This window comes from Falco peregrinus, chromosome 3, assembly GCF_023634155.1.
Source record: "Falco peregrinus isolate bFalPer1 chromosome 3, bFalPer1.pri, whole genome shotgun sequence".
In the NCBI taxonomy this organism is placed as follows: domain Eukaryota; kingdom Metazoa; phylum Chordata; class Aves; order Falconiformes; family Falconidae; genus Falco; species Falco peregrinus.
Genome location: NC_073723.1, coordinates 57,063,863 through 57,084,105, shown reverse-complemented (window position 1 = coordinate 57,084,105; position 20,243 = coordinate 57,063,863). Strand labels below are relative to the sequence as shown.

Below are 20,243 nucleotides of genomic sequence, written 5' to 3'. Positions count from 1 at the left end.
GGACACAGCTGGGACAGCCGACCCCAACTGGCCAAAGGGATATTCCTTACCACATGACACTACACTCAGCAATAGAAAGCTGGGGGAAGAAGAAGGAAGGGGTGATGTTCAGAATGATGATGTTTGCCTTCCTGTGTGACGGAGCCCAGCTTTCCTGGAAATGGCTGAACACCTGCCTGCCGATGAGAAGTGGTGAATGAATTCCTTGTTTTGCTTTGCTTGTGGCTTTTGCTTTGCCTATTAAGCTGTCTTTATCTCAACCCACGAGTTTTCTCACTATTACCCCTCTGATTCTCTCCTCCATCCCACCAGGGGGACAATGATTGAGCAGCTGTGTGGGGCTGAGCTGCTGGGGAGGGTTAAACCACGACATTGGGTTGTGCTGTGTGGCCCCATGCACACAGGTTTTGTGTGTGTGCCTGTTGGGAATTCATGCGCAGCCTGGCTACAGGCCACCCTTACCCGTCGGGCTGCTGAGTCCAGCACCTCCCAACAAGCAAAGTTTCATGAACATCAGAATAGAGTCCCCACATCCAGGGTCTGCTGAAAACAGTGGGGATAAGTGACCTGAAGTCTGGTATTAAATGAGTTTTAGAATATTGGGGTATCTGAATGAAGGATTTCTCTTAAACAAGGAAGATTTACAGACACATGGGGTCTGCCTGGTCTTTGCTGGCGGCTGCTTAGGGATGTGTATGGGGGAAGTAATTTCTAACTGCTGCACTGTCACCTCTAACTCAGCGCCTACACAGAAATAAGAGAAAGAAACTATGGAGGGAAAAACTTGAAGCTGCAACTAGTGCAGAGTCTGCAGCTTCTCCCATTGGATTTCATTATTGCAGGGACATGCCTCCAGGATGGCCGTGCTTGTGGGTTTCATTCTCCCATGCTGCGAGGGATTATACAGCTTCCAGCACAAGATCATCACCTACATGACCTGGGGCTGCAGGTCCCTCCTACTATCCAGTTACCAGGCATTTTCCAGTAAGTGAGAACCCACTGGGAGGTGTCAGTGATAAAAGCCAACCTGAGAAGAACCCTCTCAGTGTCAGCATTGAGAACACTAATAAATCATTTAGCCCAGCACTTCTAAATAACAGTCCCAAAGCAACAATATTTACATAAGTTTCTCCAGCTCATGCACAGATGGCCTCCTACTGCTTATGCTGCGAGAGAGCTCTCAGCGTAAGCAAGAAGCACCCTGAATGAGAGAACAGCTCAGGTTATTTATGGGGACAGTTTGCATGCTTAGCTTCGGGGGCTAAACAGTGCAAAATAAAACAGAGAGTATTTCCTATGAGTCTAGGAATTCTGACCTGTTTCTAAACAAGCATCTGTTTGAGCATCAAAACCATAAACAAGCACAGGAAAAACCTTGTGAAAGCAGAGCAATGGAAAGTTTTCAAAACCTCTTTAAAATCCCTGAGAGCCTTTAAAATTTCTGAGATTCTTTTAAAATTCCCTTTCAAATTCCTGAGACGTGGTATCAAGTGGAAACATCACCTTGGGACTTGCCAGGACAACTGGCTGCGTTGGCTGTGGTGCTGCTCGGAAGAACTGATCCACTGCCCAGCGGAGCAGAGATGGCATGGGGGATGCCTTGTGTTCTCCCACCAGGAAAACAAAAGACAAGGTGAAAGCAAGTCAGCAGTATTCACTTGTCTGCCTTCTGGTCCCAAGTGAGACAGTTTCACTTTACAAGCATTGCTAAGTGTGAATAGCTGGCCCACACTCACTTTCCCCCGCAAAGTAGCTTTTTTAAGTACCTTTTTTTAAGCTATGTATTGATACGAGGCGATCTTGTCACATGAGATGCACGCACAGTTAGGGCTGTGACACGGCCCTGTGCTGAAGGCTTTGGTTGCAGCCTTACGTTGAAAAAAAGAGTAAGAAAAAAAATCTTTCCTCATTTCTAATGCTTTCCATGAAGTAAGTGATGGCCAAAAAAAAAAAAAAAAAAAAAAAAGGAAGAAAAAACCCAGGAGGTAATAAACATGTCAGTTCCAGAGGGCTGCTTTGGAGGTGTCCTTGGGGACAAGCTTGGGTTTACCTGGTCAGGTTTGCAAACTGGGCAGCCAGCATCACTGGGCCTCCTCTTTGTATTGTCACCTCCCATTTGCTTCTGTGCGGGCTGTGCTCCTGCAGGCGGTTCAATAGGCAGATAGCTCACTTAGTCGGAGTCCTACCTGCAGGGTGGGCATGGGCATCCATCCCTGTTTGCATCACACCGTACTGACATCCACCACCTACGTGCAGGTGTGACATTGCTACCACAAAGCAGGAACATCCTCTGCCTCAGAAAAGCTGTACCAGCAGGAGTGTGGAGCACATCTCAACATGATGGTCCCTCAGCAGAGACCACTTCTCAGCCCCCACTGACATTTTCAGCTCCCAGATGAATGCGAGTTAGGATTTAATTCCACCCAACAGCCTCATAATAAGAAACAGATTAAAACCTGGAGGAGCATACTAATTTAAAAAGCCATTACACCAGAACAGTGAATAAGGCACTAGCTCCGTGGAGTACGGTAGAGAAGTAATCCCAGCCCAGAACAATACCATCAGGTGCCGATATCACCGTGTGACTTTCCTTGCAAGACTTGTGTCCCATTCGGCAGCACTTTGCACAGCTGGGGCTGGGCCCTCCTTTGTCCAAGACACTCATCTCCCTGGCTTGTGCCTGTATCCCCAATCTCCTCTCTAAAGCCAGAGTATTTTAACTTTGCATGATCTCTCTTCTCTGGGACTGGGGGAAAGGAAAAGATACATGGTCCCTTGTCTCTCCCCTTGCTCAGACATGCAGTCCCCTTGCCCTGGGAAAGTTACCTGAGACAGCAGAGTCACCATGAACATGGGGTCAGTGAGTCACAGGAGTCAGGGGAGGAAAAGAAGGAAGCTGCTGTACACAGGCAGATGGGCACATGTAGCTTCCAAGGAGACCAATGTAGGAAAAAGTGTATGGGACTCCTGCTACCCCTTCTGTGCTGCTGCCCCCCCCATCCAGCAAAGTTGCAGTGCCCAGAAGGATTAGATCAGTGGGGAAATCAGAGTTAACAAAGCAGGCATCCCTGTCCTAAACCACTGATTCCTTGCCCCAAAGTTGAGTAGCACCGAAAACCTGACAGCATGTGGCAACAAGCATCCCCCATTGTTGCAATAAGGGGCCTTAAAGAAGAGAGGAGACATGGAGGAGAAATGCACACTTTGGGAGAAGCGAGCAGGCTTGGAGAGGCACAGGAGAAGAGTGGCTTAACGCTCAATCTAAAGGAGGCTGAGATGGGACTTCAAATTCAGCTGTCTAGGAGAAGGAAGGCTGATCCCTCAGTTCCACGCTATGTGGCAAAGACACTCTAAAGTGACTGAAACAGCTGGGTGAATGTCTTAAGAAAAAGAAAAAGGATCTCTCTAGCCTCCACTTAATATACAGTCTGCTCACTCAGCAGGCAGACATTTCTGGTGCAGGGATTTACAAAGCACATATCAGGGAAACGAACAGTGAAACATGCAGGTCAGAGTGGGTGGTCAATACGGTGACCCAAATGCAAAATGGCCTGGCACTATCTGTTCCACATCATTGCACCGAGCATTTGTACATGCCGCATGGACGGCCCTCCTCACTGAGGGCCAGATCCTGGCAAAGATCCCCTTTCCCCGTACTGAAATTTTAAAACTATAAGGCAGCTCCAAGGCTTGGTCCATATGTCAAAAATATAGTCATGAGAAGAGCTGCACATCTAGTAGGAGCAGAGGTCCACTAAACCACAGCTGTGACTTAAAGAGTATAGATGAAGACCCAGGTAAAGTATAGCAACCTGTTCTTTGCACCATACAGCATTCCAGCTTCCCACAGTTCGGAGATTTCTGCACCAGAGGTTATGTCTGGACCATTGTCTGGACGTATAGCTTACTCACATCCTCCATGGAGAAGGGAGGCTTGTTCCCGTGTGAAATAAGCAGATATCCCAGTGGAAGTACTAATGAGCAAAACGCCTCCGTGGGACAGCGTGGTCTCACATGCCACAATGCTGAGGGTTGGGAGCATCCTGCCACCCTGTCAAAGGGTCCCAGCTTGGAGCTTGCTAAGGCTCTGACTAGGTAATGGTATCCCCGTGCTGGGCGTTAAAGGAAATATTTCCTTTTTTTCCTTTCAGACTGTGTTGAGGTTGCCTCTCTGCTGTGGGGCTGCCTTAGCAATGCTTGCTCATGGCAGGCGAAATCCAAACCTCTGATGAGAAGTCCCTCCTCAGTCTTGCTTTAGGACCCACCTTCCTCAAGCAGCGGCAACGAGCTGTACACCCAGCAGCAGCTTGAAGCCGGGGAGAAGGAGCAGGCTGGCCAGCAGAAGCTGATGGTGTCCGCATTGCCCTGTGACCCACCTGGAGGTGCTGGTGGACCTCAGGAGGTGCGGCGCTCAGCAGGAGAGCGGTGCTGGTGCTGCCCTTGGGGCACTGCTGTTTGCTGCTGGCTGAGCGAATGTTGAAAGCATAGACCGTTTCCATGAAAAATCCTCAGGAAAAGCGATCTTCTGCCACTGTGCCAAGGAGGGGGATGCAATCCCTAGGGAAGCTCTGCAGGCAGCTGAAGTCTGTGCACCAGCCTTGACTGGCTGGTTTAGGCCAAGCCGGAGAGGTGGAGGCCTTCCTACAGTTCCTTATCCCCTCGGATCGGCACGTGCATGGCTTTGGACACAGGCTTGGATCTGTGAAGACTAAGATTCGGTTTTAATCATGTCTTTAAGGGAATATAACAAAAAGACGTGAGCATATTGGTTTGAGGTTTGAATACCTAATGGAGCAAATACCAACCAAAACCGCAACTGCTATAATTATCCACTGTGTAACAGAGATTTCAGTTCACCGTCACAGTAATTTAAAAAGTAAGGCGTTACCTGCATGTAAATCATAAGAGTATTTTTTAAAAAGGCAATAATCCTAGAACAATTTGATTTGCTCTAGTAACACGTTCTGAAAGTCAAATTTCTACTTATTTATAGACAATAAAAAAGAAAATATTATGCCTGTTTTCATGTGGCAGACTTAGAAAACAAAAAACCGTCACAGGAAAAGCATTTGTGATGGAAAATTACTGTCCTCTCCCTGGGACAGCTCAGCCTGTGAGAAAGAAAGGGAGGGCAAAGATATATTTTTATATATATATATATGTATTCATTGATATATATGTGTATAGACTCTGCATATGTCTTTATATGTATATATTTATATAGAGAAGCAAGAATCATAATTTCAGGAGAAACTAATATGAATATTTTTAGTTAACACAAGAAGAAATAATACTGTTTCTTAGGCTAGAAGGGAGCAACATGTGCTCCACAAATGCACACGTCCTTGGCTGGAGCCCCAGACATTAGCAGTTTTAGTGATGGTATGAATGAAAGGCAAATAAATCCAGGCCCTGGTTCCCACCACCACAGCTCCTAGCACGTGTCCCAAAGACATGAAGTGCATCTGGGTATGGAAAAGCATGCACAGGGGCCTAAGCGCTTCCCCAGCTTTCCCATGGGAAGACTTCAGGGGGGCTATGGGCTCTATAGGAGCCTTATATGCTGCACTCCATGTTTGTGAAAAGCAATTATAATGTCAATCATAATACTTGTCTTCTTTCTGTGTAATAAAGAGCATCCCTAAGAGAAAGAACATCTCATTCAAACTCCTTTGCTCTGCTGCACCCTGTATTTCCCAAGCTTTGTCTAAGCCAATCCCAACAAACCCCGGCACCAACCCCCTTCCTTCTCCATCTGCCTCAGGAGCTCAGCACTTCCATAAGCAAAGCCGTTGTCAACTTGCATCCCAGAAAATCAGCATCCAAAACCATCAGCTGGTGCTTTTGTAAATAAAAAGGGAGGCCCATTGGATAAAACCCATTGGAGACTGGGCAGATGCTCGGCGCCTGTGCGTGTACACATGCACCGTGCCACCTACCTGGGTGGATGAGCAGTGGGCACTGAGGCAAACTTCACACGCAGTGATGCCATCCAACTTATGAGGAAAAAACCCTCCACCAACTCTTCCATAAAAAAAAAAAAAGAAAAAAAAAAAAGCCTTGAACAAACCAGCCCCAGGCCATTTCAGCCAACGACAAAGCTAACAAGCAAATCAAACAGAGAAATATCCCAGCAGACCTCAACTGGCTGAACAAACAAACGGAGAAACTCAGGTTCCAAAGAGCAGGGGAGGTGGATTATGAAACAAGATTTTTGATACAAAAGGAAGCTTACAGCTATCTCTGGTGATTAGACATGGAAGAGAAAGGTCGCTCTGGGTGTCAGACCACACTTCACACACACGGAGGTTATTCAATCAATATTTGTCCTGGAATCACATGCAGCGGAAAAATTTTCAAGTGAATGGTCAGCAGAATTTAACGCTTGTATTCATTCATGTTGTGCTCTTGGATGCACATGTGCTTTTAAATCTAGCACAACCTAAGCTTCAGAATCCAGCAGGTTTTTAAGCAAAATACAGAAAAACCTTGGAATGAAACACTCAATTTGTATAAGCCTTTCAGTTACATCTTTGGCAGGACAGAGACCCCTCAACTATGATTTTAGAAACAGATCTGTGGTAGGAGAGAGATTATTTGAATCTCCATGTTCTGGACCTAACAGGAAAAATAATTTAGTTAAGGCTCCAGAAAGACAACCCTGTCCACAGAAACCTCCCTGAAGCAGAAGGGAGGGATTTATTCCTGCCATCGTTGTGTTCCCGGGCCATGATGCTGCACTGGCATTAGAGGTTTTATTTAGGGTCATGGCAGTAACAGCGGCAAGATATAATCCTCTGATGAACAGACAGCTGTTACCCCCTGCCTTCATGAAAACGATGATCTCAGGTTGAGGATATTGTTGCCTTGAATCATCATATTTTTATTTTATCCCCCCATGAATTTGCCACAGCAGATTGTTTGCTTATATTCGGATCATGAGTTCATGAGTCTTTTTTCCCCCACCTGGCAAGAGTTAAAGGAAATTTGACCATAGGGGCCCTAAGCCTGGACTTTAGAATTTGGCTGCAAATAATGATGATTAAAAACACAAACAAAACAAAACAAAAACAGACAAACCCCAACCCTCTTGCCTAGTGACTTAATGACAAAACACACGCAAGGCACAGCACAAAACCCAGTTCACTTCAGGTTGTGATACAGCTGATGAGTGGCATTCAGATAACTGTCACAGGGGCGAGATGCCTCCCACTCCTTAAAACAGTCGTTTTGTGAGACTGAAGTGAGCTATTAGCGCTCTCTAGGATTGCATAGGGGTTAATTGCAGATGCACAGGGGATAGCCTGGAAGAGGAGAGGAGAGGAAAACTCTATTCAGCACAGAGAGTTACAGAACAAAGGCAAATACAGAGGCAGGGTGGCTGCTTCAAGGCAGAAGCTTTCAGGGACAAGTTTGTTTTAATAGCCTAGCTGGAAATTCACTGGAAAAACAGCTCCATCAGCCCTGGTCAGGAAGAGTGAGGGCAGAGATCATGTTCCTCTGGCAGTCTGTCCTGCCAAAGCAGCCGTGCTCCAGCACAAGACAAAGCATTGCCATATCCTGCATCTGATGTGCTTTCTTCCTTGTGCAGCTAATGCAAAAGAAAAAAAAGCCTCTGAGCTGGTCACACTGCATTAAAGATCACTTTGACGGACTTCAAACAGCCTGCTGAAATCATCCACTGTGCAGACAGTCGCTCTGCTTCCAGGGGAGGTGCTTTGGGAGGGCAGAAGGGTGAGTGGGGAGTGCTGCCCAGGTCAGGGACCACATCTATGTCCAGGGGAAACCCTCTCTCTCCACATGGTGGGTGGAAAACTGGCAACTCCCGTGCTGACAGGGTTTGACATAGCACTGTCCTGGGGCATTCATGGCAAAAATCAGTCCTGCTTCTCTTGCAAACCATTTCTCTTCCACCTGCGCACCTCCTCCCCTCTAAAAACACTCACCCTCAGGGCAATGCTGACCCACATTGCTGCTGTTTGGGGAGAGGAAACCCCCTATTCAAAGTGGGGCATCCTGATACAAAACAAGGTTTATCCTGTAAATGCTGAACAGGGCTGGTACATTTCATGTGGGGAGTTGCTCTTTCTAGGTTTCACCCACAAAAGGCTCTTGCATTTATATTTCCTAACACTTGCAAGGGAATATTCGAAGTGGAGAGGGCAAAGAAAAACCCTTCATGAACATGATCTGCCCCTTCCAGAGCTTTGGCCCTCAGTCTGTTTGGTACTGGGCATTACAGTGTCCTGCCTCACCGCATGCTGTCCTCTGGCTCTGAACTGGGGCAAACCTGCACAGAGTTGAGCACAATTAAAATGATGCTTTGCTCTGTAATATATTTCCTTAAATAGCCACACACTTGGCCTAAAATGTCTTGGCTTGATGCCCTTTAAGATACCAGCTTTGGAAACAATTGCATACTGGATTTGAGCATTTGAAGTTCTGGAACAAATGACCCTACCTGCATTTGTCATCTTCTTACCTTTATGAGCCATCGTCCTCCTGCTCCTCTCTGCAGTCCAGATATGCTTCATACAGAGTGATAAAAAGCAACATATCCCTCACTTATCTTGTTCAGGCTGGCAAGCAAATATTCAAGGCTCAAGACCAGCAGATGGCTATTCAAACAAATTCACATCTTATTGAGTCTACAAAGGATTAACACACCCATGTTTTCACTGTGCAGTTCTCCTGTGAGCTGTAAGGGCTGTTGTAAAGACAGAAGCTGTGAACGGTTGTTTCCAAGGGCACAGTATGATTCATGATATATTATGAAATATTATATTTGGTCCACTGAAATGCTGATTAGGTGTCAGGCAGTTTAAAATTCCTGTACCTTCTTAAGAACAAAAATAGGGGGAGATGACAATGTGACATTGCTGTTCAGAGCAGCATGAAATTTAAACCAGGAAATTTCTTGAGATTAGAGAGAGGAATTTCAATGCTAATTGAAGAATGGCAATTTTCTTTCTCTATAGCCTGTTCCTCCTCACTTCTTTTTCTCACAAACACACTTTCTACCCCCAAAAGTAAGCAATCACTCAGGTGAAACTTTACAGGGAGGTGGGACCTCATGGCTCCTGTGAGCTGCTGAGGTGGCCTGTAACACTAGCACCGCACAAACCAGTGTCGGCAGCAGATCTCTCCTGAAATACGCTTCAAGTTTCTCAACACCAAGTGTCAATCCTACCACATCACCACCAAGACCTTTTCTTGGAGGTTTTTGCCACCGCCTTAAATCTAAATGTGTCTTTGGAACCTTTAGGACTTCTTGGGGCCATCTCACCATCATCTGCCCTGAGCATGACAGGAGAAATGACAGACACAGACGGTCCCTATGCCTTTCACATATGGATGGCTCACCCTGGACCCCTCTCCACACCTCAAGTGAGGTGTAAGGGGAATTGTATTGATGTTACAGCATCAGCAAGGGAAGCCAGGACTATGCCAGCAGAGACAAGATACACATGAACCAGCACTGAGAACAGAGCTAGAGAAGACTTTTGAGCAGTGGTTACAGGAGGGAAAAGATCAGGACTCAAGACACAGCTTTGACATCCTTGTTTCATTTCTTTCCACTAGAAAACTTTATTTCTGGACTCATAGTATGGGATGGGACAAGATGGGACCACACCTGAGGTTTCATTTACATCTGTACCCTTGATGTATACAGCCCATCCAATCCCACTAAACCGCATATTTCCCCCAATTTACAATCTTGCCTTGAAATTCAAGTCCCAGCCTCCCCGTAACTTCCATTCATTCATTACCCGCTGGCAAAGAGCTGCAGGTTAAGTTCTGCCTCCTTCATATCACTGACGGGCATAATGGCTACTTTGCTGGCAATTTTAACAGCTTCAGGTCAAAAATAAAGCACAGATACATTTGATCAGCTTCAGTTCAGGGAATGAACACTCAGAATACTGATTCAAAGAAGTATTCAGCTAGCTGCAGCAGTCGCTCTGGTCTCTGACTGACTGGTCAGACTGATGCTTTTTTTCCCCAGAACCCCTGCTTTTCAAAGCATATTTGAGAGACTTTTGAAGTTCCAGGGTTTTCTTCTGTAAGCATTGCTCCTGCTGCAGGTCAATATTAAGGCAACATAAAACTCTTACAATATAAAACACAAGACCTTGTTTTTCAGAGGAGATAATATATTTAAGGCAAATGTTAACATAAAGCCAGACTTTAATATGATCCCTCACAAAGAATAGTACTTTAATCCATCAGTAGTCCCATTAAAGCCTTTGGGATTACTCCTGCAGTATGGTGCTTTTCAAAAGGGGCATAGTCATTAGGGTGCTGCTCTGGGAAGTTACACCATGGTTGCAAGGAGGGTGCGAACAAGCTTTTACTACTGAGAATCTACTCGTTAGTCCTAATGATGGTTTGAATGTGGCTGATTGCATCTTGCCTCACTGGCAGAGTAGAAAAGAACTCTTTCAATTAGTTTTGAAAATCAATTAATTTAATCTGAATACTGCAGAATACTTGATATTTACAGAATATTTAGGTTTGTGCTAAACCTCAAGTTTTTAGCCAGAAGCCTCTGGCTTTCAGGCAGCTTGTTCCCATAGGAACCCAGTCACACTGGCATTATGGAGATGGCTAAAACATTTCCAAAAACAGCTACCAGAATAATTCTGCTATGTATTCCTTCTACTGCTCCAGTTTGAGTGTATGGATTATGTCTTATTATATCTAGTTGGAACTACATCCCCACAGGACAAAGTGAAATACAGACACACACACACGCACGCACGCACGCACATAAGCACACGTTCATATATATAGAGAGAAAGCCCAAACGTTGTTAATTCCTTTTGGTGTGTATTTGAGCTATTTCTTTTCTTTTCTTTTTTTCTTTTCTTTTTTTTTTTTTTTTCTTGAGGGGCTGGCACAAAAACCAGCAACCTCCAGAGAGTAAATTAGAATGAAACCATTCACTTTTTCCTGTGGAAGAAGAAGGAATTACTACTGCGTCAAACTTCCCAAAAGAGAAACCTGCAGATGCACCAGATATATACCAAATGCCATGCTAGGAAAGCTGTACCCTCCTGCTACATTGCTGCTTCGTTCAGTTTGCTTTCTGGCCCCTAAGTAAGTTTTCTTTTGTACTGAATTTTAGAATGGATCTGACAGATTCTTTCCAGCTCTTATTTCTTTACAGCTTAATGGATTTATCCCTTCCTTGAAGCTCAAGCGGGTTTGTATTTTAGTCTTTTGATTTCAATGCTGTCTCTCTTCCCTTACTTTCTTCTACACTTGAATGCTTCATTTATTTAAACAGCCTCATTGATCTCAACATGAAGATTATTGCACCAAGGTGCTATTCAGCTTGAGCAGAGACAGCAGAAGACTTTCGATCTGTCTTGCCAGGGGATTGCCTTTCCATTTATGTCATTTCCATATGTTGCTTACAAAACTTTCCTGAATGAAAAACACTCACAGGGGAAATGTATCCTGTTTAGACCAATTTTTAGCAGCTTTAATTTCTATTGGATTATGTAAAATGTGCATGTGGCAAGTTATGGTTATTTGAGATCAGGTTGAGCTGCTGTTCTCCCCCGCCATGGCAGCCAGCTGCCCCGGCAGACCCCAGTGCAGAGCTGGGGCACCCATGGCCATTCCTCCCAGGAGCGCGGAGGGCTGGACTCCCTCCCCTCCCAACATGAAGGCAAGCAGGAGGATTTGAGAAGTGCAGGCAGCAGCCCCACGTGAGCACCAGGGCAGCAGCCCAGGGCTGCAAGGAGCCTCGAAAGACCTCCGGGGGGCTGTGGTGGGAAGCCTGCGACCTGACCCAGCCTGCAATGAGACCCCCTGGCCAGGCACATGCCAGCATCAGAGGCATGCAGCATTTGGCAGCTCAGAGGTTTTTGGGGGCAGCAGCTGCCCATGATGCCCCACAGCCCGCAGCTGAGGCTGTCCCCACATCCCCCCCCACCAAGGTCACCACCATTCCACCTTCCTTCTCAGCAGCTCAGTTGCTTGTGCCAGTTTTTTTGGCCGCCCTGGGACAGAGGCAGAGCTGATCTGGCTGGATTTTATTACATTGCAAATTTGCTAGTGGCAAGTATTTTCCTGGGAGTATTGCTTAGAGGATCCAGGCAGGACCCATGCCTCATCCTGGGGGCAAGGAGAAGTGGCTGCAGAGCTCCCAGACCTCCATGCAGGTGCAAGGGTTTTATTTCTCCCCTCTGGTTGCCTGCTTTCCACACTGGCCCACCATGAGTGCTACCCACCAAGGATCTCCCAAAGTTAAAAGGGTTCTGAAACCTTCCCTGAGATTTCAGAGTGAGCCAAGTGCAGCAGTCACCAGATACCACATTGCACGCAGGCTGAAAAATGCCATTGAGCCGAACCCAAAACTCCAGCTCCTGCCGCCAAAGTTTTCCATTTGCCTCCCTCATTCCCCTTGGAGTCACACACCCAGAATTTAATATTTTCAAGAGGAAAAAAAACCCAACCATCCTTTGAACCTTTTTCCCCTCTTTTTCTTGGATATTAAACATTTCCAGTCAAGCGGAACTTGTAGGAGAGTCTCTGAAGTGAAACACTGCACCAGCACGTCCCTCCAGGAACTTCAGATGCTATTTATTTAATGCTTTTACTCATAGAAGACCATGTCTGAGAAGGTGTCAACAGCGTTTTCACCCTCACCCGGCTCCTCAGTCTGACTGTCCTGTGAACTGGAGGATTTTCCTACCCTCGGCAACCAGCAAAGTGAAGGACTTGCTCACATGAATGTTTCAAAAACCTGCAGCCTCTTTTAAAATTATCCCAAGGCGATTAAAAATTAACAGATGCCATGACGAAGACAGATGTTCTTCCAGGCCTTCCTCTGAAATCTTAACGTCCAGTGACTCTGTACTTGATTCCAAATTTTCTCAAAATGCTAAAGAACAGGACAAATCACAGCTGTCACTTAACAAAAACCTTAAAGAACCTCTTTTTAGCAACCAGTCGTTCTGTGCTACTGCAGTTACAAGTTGCTTTTTATTTACAGCACTGCTTAAGGAGATTACCAGGCAGACAGGACATTTGCCCATTCCTCATTTAATAAAGACTACTCTATTTTGAACCTCACGCCTATGTTAACTTATTATGATACTGCAAAAAAGAAATACAAAATCCTGATTTCACAGAAGAAAGCTGCAGCAAGACAAGGACAAACAGAGACAGGGGTTGTTTTCTGTACAAGTGCCCACAGTTTTTGTTTTTCAAGGGAGGGAGGAGCTATGTGGCCCTGTTCCCATTTAATCGCTCCAGTAGAAGCCAGCAATAGCCACATTCCAGTTGCAGTTCCGACATGGCCACCTTCCTTGTTTTGTCTAGTTATCCCACAAGCTCACAAGGCATGGGAGAGCATTTTAGCAGCACCCAGTAAAACAGAGCTCCCAGTTCAGTGTGGGTCTGTAAGGGATCCAATAGCATATAGAGCAAACAAACCACAGCAGCAACAACAAAAAAACCTCAAAGCCAGCTTATGTTGAATGAGGAACTTTAAAAAAGCATGCAAAAAAAGTGTGAGGGGGAATTCATGTCGGATGTGCACGCCCTCAGCCCCCACTCTGCCCCCCGTGTGTTTGCATCAGTCCCAAGGTTGGTATCTTTTCCTCCTGCAGCTCCTTCCCTCTCCACATCCTAACAGGCTGCTCCCTCCTCTGCTCCGCTTGGCTGCTTTGCACCCGTGGCCCAGCAGCTGACTCCCCAGTGCCTCAGAGCTGCTGGGAATATCCCTCCCACCACTCCTGTAGGTCTGGGGACTGGATGTGCTCGGCCCGTTCAGCAAACGCAGAAGGCTGAAGTTCGCTCCATAAAGATATATCCTCATTGGCAGTTTTAGCTGCTAGGCAGGAGTAAGTCCCTAGCTAGCATATGCAAGCTATGATTCAAAGGCTTAAAACTGGACAGAGGTGGGTGGATTTTGACAGAAAGGGCACCTCCTCCTCCTTCCCCAAGCCCCACCTCAGAGACAGAAGCCCACCTCCTGAATTCTTGTCTCGGTCTTGGGATGCTGGGGTATTTCAAAGGAAAGGTCACAAGAATTCCTAATGTGGGTGAAGCAATGTGTTTTTCTTCGTCTTGCCCTTGGAGACAGCATAACCATTTTGACCAAAGTTTTCCAAAAAACCTTTGGCCTGAATTGGATCTAGCATGGATCTAGCAAAGGAAAATGTTAAGTGTTCTTAATAAATGGCTGTTGCCACCAGCTTCACCTAAAGGTACTATTAGTTGGAGTAATGATATGGACGCCAGTTTTGACTTATCTAGATTGCCCTAATTTCTCCTAGAGACAAACGACTATCGAGCTGGCTGTACCACCCCTATGCGCACTACTAGCTTGCTGCAGAGCTCCGGAACCTTTCAAGGCATGCACAAACATCACGCATGCCACACCTCTGACATCCAAAATAACTGGCAGGTTGGGTGCCCTGACCATCCACACCTCAGCTGATCTGCAAACACACCATTTCGTCTTCGCTGAGGGCACCTGCTTCTGCACGCCCTGCCCTGCCGTCACACACATGACTCCAACTATGATGTTAGGCAGTCACAAATCTCCCACTTTGCCGCTGCCATAGATGAATTTGGTTTTACGTTAACTTGGTAGTGTTGGCACCTACCCTGGAACAATGCAAGCACACAAAGCTAGGCTCTTCATAGAGTGGCAAGTGTGGACCTACACCGATCCAAGGAACGCTGCTCTTCAAACAAGGGGACACTCACAGTAGTGTCAAGCTTTTACATTCAAATTAGCAAAGGCAGACCTCAGCAAATAAAACACTGAGGCTCCTGAAAAATCACCAAAGGGAAGCACAAGTACTTAGCATTTCTGAGAATCAGGCTAAATTTACAACAGACTGAAGGTTAGGGCCTGGCACCAAAACAGGCTTTGCTATCCAGACGCAGTGTTAGTCTTTTGTAAAGAATTTGTACTGTCTTTATCCAATTTCCATTCTTAACTGTGGCTCTCACTGAAATGTGTTCAAACTCCCTCTACTTTTTTTCTGCCAGACACTCCTTCTAAGCAGAAGGATTACTGATTTCATATTCCAAGTCTTCCTCCAATGTTACAACTGCTTTCCTCTTTTGAAGTGCAATTTGCTTCTGAAAAGTGACTCTGGGAAGGAAAGAAAAAAGCATTTATAAAGATTGCACACTTCTTGTTTCTCCAAAGTCTTGCACAGTAAGAGTGCTCACAGCTACAGGAAACCTGTTCGACTGTTGGGATCTGATAGTGACATCCATGACCACCAGTAATATCAACTAGTGCGCAGAAGCGTTATTATCAGACTACATCTTTGCTGAACCTTGCGTAACAGCATTACCTGACTGATTCCAACCATCAGAAAACAAGCCTGCCAAAATTACAAGAGACAATTGCATTTATTTTTTCTTCCCCTAGCTGCCTCGGTCCCGCAGCTCTAACAAGTATCAGTGACAATAAGAAACTTGTGTTTGTCACTAAAGCAGGCAAACACTGTGCTGAGGCCATTCAAGAACTGGCCTGGTGACTCACGCTGGTGACTCACAACTGGTTATTCCTGCAGAGTTAACTCTCAGTATAATACAGATCTTGCCTCTAACTCAAATTCCAGGTGAAGTTTTCAATTCACCTGCAAAGGTATTTTTAAGCTTGACTTGGCAGGCGGCTCAGAAGCCCAGCTTTAGCTCAAGGTCTGGGGCCTCTTGGACTGGCTCTTCATGTCCAGCTGGCCGCACGCTCGCACTGCAGCAGGACTGCCCTCATGCTGAAGCAAACCCAAGTCAACATGAGGCTTCTGCACTGGATGAACTCTCCTCTAAAGGCAAGGTACTCGGAGGCACCGTTTGTCCAGTCTCACTTCTCAGACTGGCAAATTGCTGAGCTTTCGTTTTTGTCCCAACTCCCGCCAAGCTCTCTGATCTCTTTAAAGCCAGCCTCTCCAGTCACCTGTGTTAATGGGCCCCCCAAATTCCATGTTGTCTCCGAACACCCACAACTGATGAGTCTGTCTTCTAGTTCTTGGTGCACGGGGTGAAAAAGCCATCGTGCTCTACCACTCCTATTACCACTTGTCATCCAACCGTTTACATAAGCCCGTGACCTCTGAAATAAGAGCATTTGCTTGTACTTGGGTAGAGCTGGTTGGTTGGAAAAGAACTCGGGAGAGGGAAATGATTGAAAAAGCAGTGACAGAATCAAGCTTCCAGAATATGTCTTTTTGGCTTTCCTCCCAGGTTTGCTATTTCCGCTAGTCAACCACTGGTTCCCCATCAAAGAAAAAAGTTTCAACCAGCAAAGTCCATTTGTGTAATATTTCCACATACCCTCCAGCAGACAGGACTACTATAGCATATGTAATCATCTATAGCTTTGCTAAGCACAAATCAAAAGGACATAAGTAGCTGGAAAAAAAATTCACCTTAGGTTGTGCACATTCATTTAAATTTGCTACTAAATGTATGAACAGGTCTAGAGAACCTGATATTCCTAACATGCCAATTATCTTTGTACTCTGGTACCCCACTCGTTATCAAAACCAGCTTCCCTTCAGACTGAAAAAGTCGTACTTTTCTTCTTGCATGTGGCTTCCTCAAACAGATTTATTCTCACATGCAGTAGGAGGGATGTTTTAATCCACCATCAATGTAATTTTTGGAAAAGGTGGTCTGTGCAGACGCAGTCGTCCCCAGAGGTGGCTTGTGCATGTTAAGACCATGGGCATCAGTTTAGGTCCACCGAAGTAGTTAGGCTGGTGAGCACAGACACGCAATTTGCAAAGGTTGCGCTGGTGACAAGGTGAGCTCAGCTGAATGAGCCAAGCTAGCAAAGACCTACAATTTATTCCTGACCCCTCTAATTCTGATGCAAGGAGGTTTGATAAGCTCAACTGTTCACACAAGCATTCCTGACCTCAGAGATAGTACAGTAAAAAATCAGGTGCCAAAAAGCATCTGGATGCACCTGTGGACGAGGTGGGGGGTAACACTTTCCTCTGGGACAGCTCTTAGAGGAGCTCCAGAACAGAGGTGGTGGCTCCATTTAAAACAATGCCTACAACAGACTAAACTACAGAGGTTTAACCCAACACAAATAGTTTTGTGAAAGGACTACACACTTCTGCATGCATAAAAATTGTCCAAGTTAGACCAGCCTCTGGAACCCCACCTGGCATTTCGGTGGTGGTTCTCCTTCCCAGACCTATATCTCATGAGAAGCTGGATTTGGAAAATATGCTCCAGGATTCAGTTGCCATAGCAAGTTTTTAAGCTCCAGAGAAAAATACACACTGTTTCTGCTTCCCTCAAAGATGCAAGAGGAAAAAAAAATCCCACTGTATACCTTTCTCGGCTGTAATGTGGGAGGCCTGAGCTTCATGACCTATCTGCCATCTAGTAGCAGTCCTTGGACCAGATGTCAGCATCCAGTGAACATGCTCTCAGGCTACAGAGCTGGGACATTTCTCTGTTGACCCAGGAGCCCTCCTCCAAAAAGTCCTGAATTCTCTTAAAAGTAGTACTGTCTGAAAAGGAGCATGGAGCTCCTCCACAGGAGCTGAGTGCATCGTTGCCCTGACACCAGACAACTCACTGGCTTCCACTGCAGGGATGGGGCCTCTGGGCAGAAACGGGCATTGCCTGCCCCATCAAAAGGGGGCAGCAGGCCTGCAATTCCTCTCCAAAACAGAAGTTTGAAGGACACTGCAACCATGGAGGTACAGAGCATCCACCCAGCAGGTGGGAGCTGCCAGCTGGGCTCTTCTCTGAAGAGGCGAGTCTAGCACTCAGGCCTACCCACTTCCCATCCAAATGATCCATCTCTGACATGCCACAGGGACAGGCACACCAGTGCCCTCTGTTAAGCCAGCATCAATGTAAACCTCAAGAGAGCAGACTGAAATGAGAATGTCCATCTCAAAATAGCACTTACCTTTCTAAGAAGGTGGGATCTGGGAAACATCCTTGTCCTCCATCATTTCCTCTTCCCTTGCTCACTGCTTCCTGCCCAGGATGCTGCCCATACAGCATCCTTACTACATAAGGAGCACACCCCTGGGACTTGGCCCATTAAAGTTCAGGTTTTGTGGCACTCAGTAAAGGCCAAACATTCAGAAATCAATCCGAGTCAGAGAGCTCCATTCTAAAGTCTCTGAATGCTCAAAAGATCAATTTCAAAAAGATCATGAACCTGGGTCCATAGCCTCCTCCGACAATAGGATTAGGTTCCCCTTGCTGATCAATCTTTTTTAAAAATCAAGTTAGCACGCTTTTGATAAAATTGTAGGGGACATTACGATATTTTGTGAGTTTGGGATGGCTTGTAACTCATCTGCCAACTATAACCGGACTATAAATACAAGTCATTGTAATGTTTTATGAAGAAGGTGCACGTCGCTATCATGCAACAACCATATGCTCTGCTGTTTGTATGGATCTGTTATCCAACCCTTATATAAGCCGTTGATGGAATTATCATCGCAGGACACTTGCAGCACGGTTGTGTGATCAAAGTAAAGTGATGAAGAAACGAAGGAGCTTTGTGCTGAGGTGAGACCGGCCACTCGCCATTCCCAGCCGCAGCTGCAGGAGGAGGGAACGTGCAGACCCACTCAGCTGCACGACAGCCATAACTTCGGAGAGGACAGGGAACACAAATCTGGGGCTTGGGCTACATAGCAGAGGGCAAAGTAAATAATTGCACGTTCTGTGGTGCAGGGGAGAGGGCAGGGTCGGGGAGGAGGCTGAGGGAAAGGCTGGGGGGGCTGCTTTAATGGTTTAGGGAACTCGTGCGACGTTGCCTGCACGCACCCGCCCTGCCCGGCAGCAGGCCGCCCGGGCTGCGCCCCCCGCCTCTCCCTGCTCGCCCTCCGGGTGCCCCGGGCACCGGCCCCCACCCGTGAAAAGCCGCGGGGCAGCACCCCGGCCGGTTTCCGCGGCACGGCTGCATCCCGGTGCCGGTGCCGCAGCCGCGGGCGCGCCGGGCCAAGCCGCAGCCCCCGGGTCCGGCGCTGCCGGTGCCAGGCTCCGACGGCCATGTGCCGTGTACTACGGGCACAGGCTCCACCTTCCCCGGCTCCCGCCCGCCCCCACGCATCCAGGAAGGGAAAAAAGAGGAGGAGGAGGAGGAGGAGGAGGGAAGGGGGTGAAAGGGAAAAAAAAGAGAGCGAGGTTGAAAGGAGGGAGCTCGCCGAGACCCACCCTTCTCCCTCCTCCTCCTCCTCCTCCTCCGGGCTGCTGGCCGGGCTTTTGTTTTCCTCCAGCTCCCCATTTCCCACACGTGATTGCCGTGTTATTGCACAGGGCGCTCCGCGGCGCGGCTGCACCTATAAATACGGAGCGGGCGGGCGGCGGGGGCCCGGGGCAGCGCGGCGCGGCGCGGCCGGGCGGAGGGCACCTCCGCGTCACCCCCATGCATCCCGGCGGGCCGACGGCACCCGTGCCCCGCCGCCCGCCCGCCTAAGGGGGAGGCAGCGAGAGGCAGCGCCCGGCCAGCGGGGAGGGGGGGGGGGAGCCGACCGACAATGGCGGCGGCCGCCACCGCCGCCAGCCCCGGCAGTCCCGCCGCCGGGCCCCTGCCGCCGGCGGAGCCCTGCCCCAGGAAGGGGCCGCCGCCGCCGCCGCAGCCGCCGGCAGCGCGTAGCGACCCCCGCCGCAGGCAGGCCGCGCTCTCCTTCCTCACCAGCATCTCCCTCGACGGGCGGCCCCCGCCGCCTGGCAACGACGGCCCCGCCGCCAGGCCCCGCCAGGTCCCGCCGCCGCCGCCGCCGCCGCGGCTGGGCAGCCCCCCGGTGGCGCCCGCCGAGCCCCCCCGGGCCCAGGAGGAGGAGGAAGAGGAGGAGGAGGAGGATGCCTTCGCCGCGGTGCAGGTGCCGGCCGCCGCCTTCCTGGGCGCCGCATCGGCGGGCAGCCGCGGCCGCCTCAACTCCTTCACGGCGGGGGTGCTGCCGGCGCCCTTCGGCCGCACTAGCCCCCAGGGCCCCGCCGGCGCCAGCGGAGAGCTGGGGCAGCCCGGCCCCGCCGCCGCCTTCGAGCTGCAGCGGTCCCGGTAAGCCGCGCCGCGGGGATGGTGGATGCGCGGGATGCGGGGATGGTGCGCGGGAAGGGCGGGCGGCGGCCGGGCGGCGGGGGGCGGCCGCGGGGAGGCCCCTCAGCCGCGGGGCGGGAGCGCCGGTGGCGCGGAGCCTCCCTCCGCCGGGCCGGCCGGGCGCTCCGCTGCCGCCTGGCCGGGGGGAGCAGCGGCAGCGGCGGGGCTGTGC

At 48.5% G+C, this 20,243-nt stretch overlaps 1 protein-coding gene and 1 long non-coding RNA gene across 3 annotated transcripts in view; one reads left to right on the top strand and one right to left on the bottom strand.

Annotated features, from left to right (window-relative positions):
• The window catches only part of LOC114013832 (uncharacterized), a 41,309-nt gene extending 35,072 nt beyond the window's left edge, over positions 1–6,237 (bottom strand). The window contains exon 1 of the long non-coding RNA XR_003557055.2: positions 5,940–6,237. This is a non-coding gene — a long non-coding RNA (uncharacterized LOC114013832). The remainder of the gene's footprint in view (positions 1–5,939) is intronic.
• A 5,719-nt stretch (positions 6,238–11,956) lies between these two features.
• Positions 11,957–20,243, top strand: part of CABLES1 (Cdk5 and Abl enzyme substrate 1) — an 81,633-nt gene continuing 73,346 nt past the window's right edge. For both annotated transcript variants that reach the window (XM_055800718.1, XM_055800717.1), the window contains exon 1: positions 11,957–20,032. In XM_055800718.1, the coding sequence (XP_055656693.1) occupies positions 19,509–20,032 (524 nt within the window). In that variant the 5' untranslated portion in view covers positions 11,957–19,508. The remainder of the gene's footprint in view (positions 20,033–20,243) is intronic.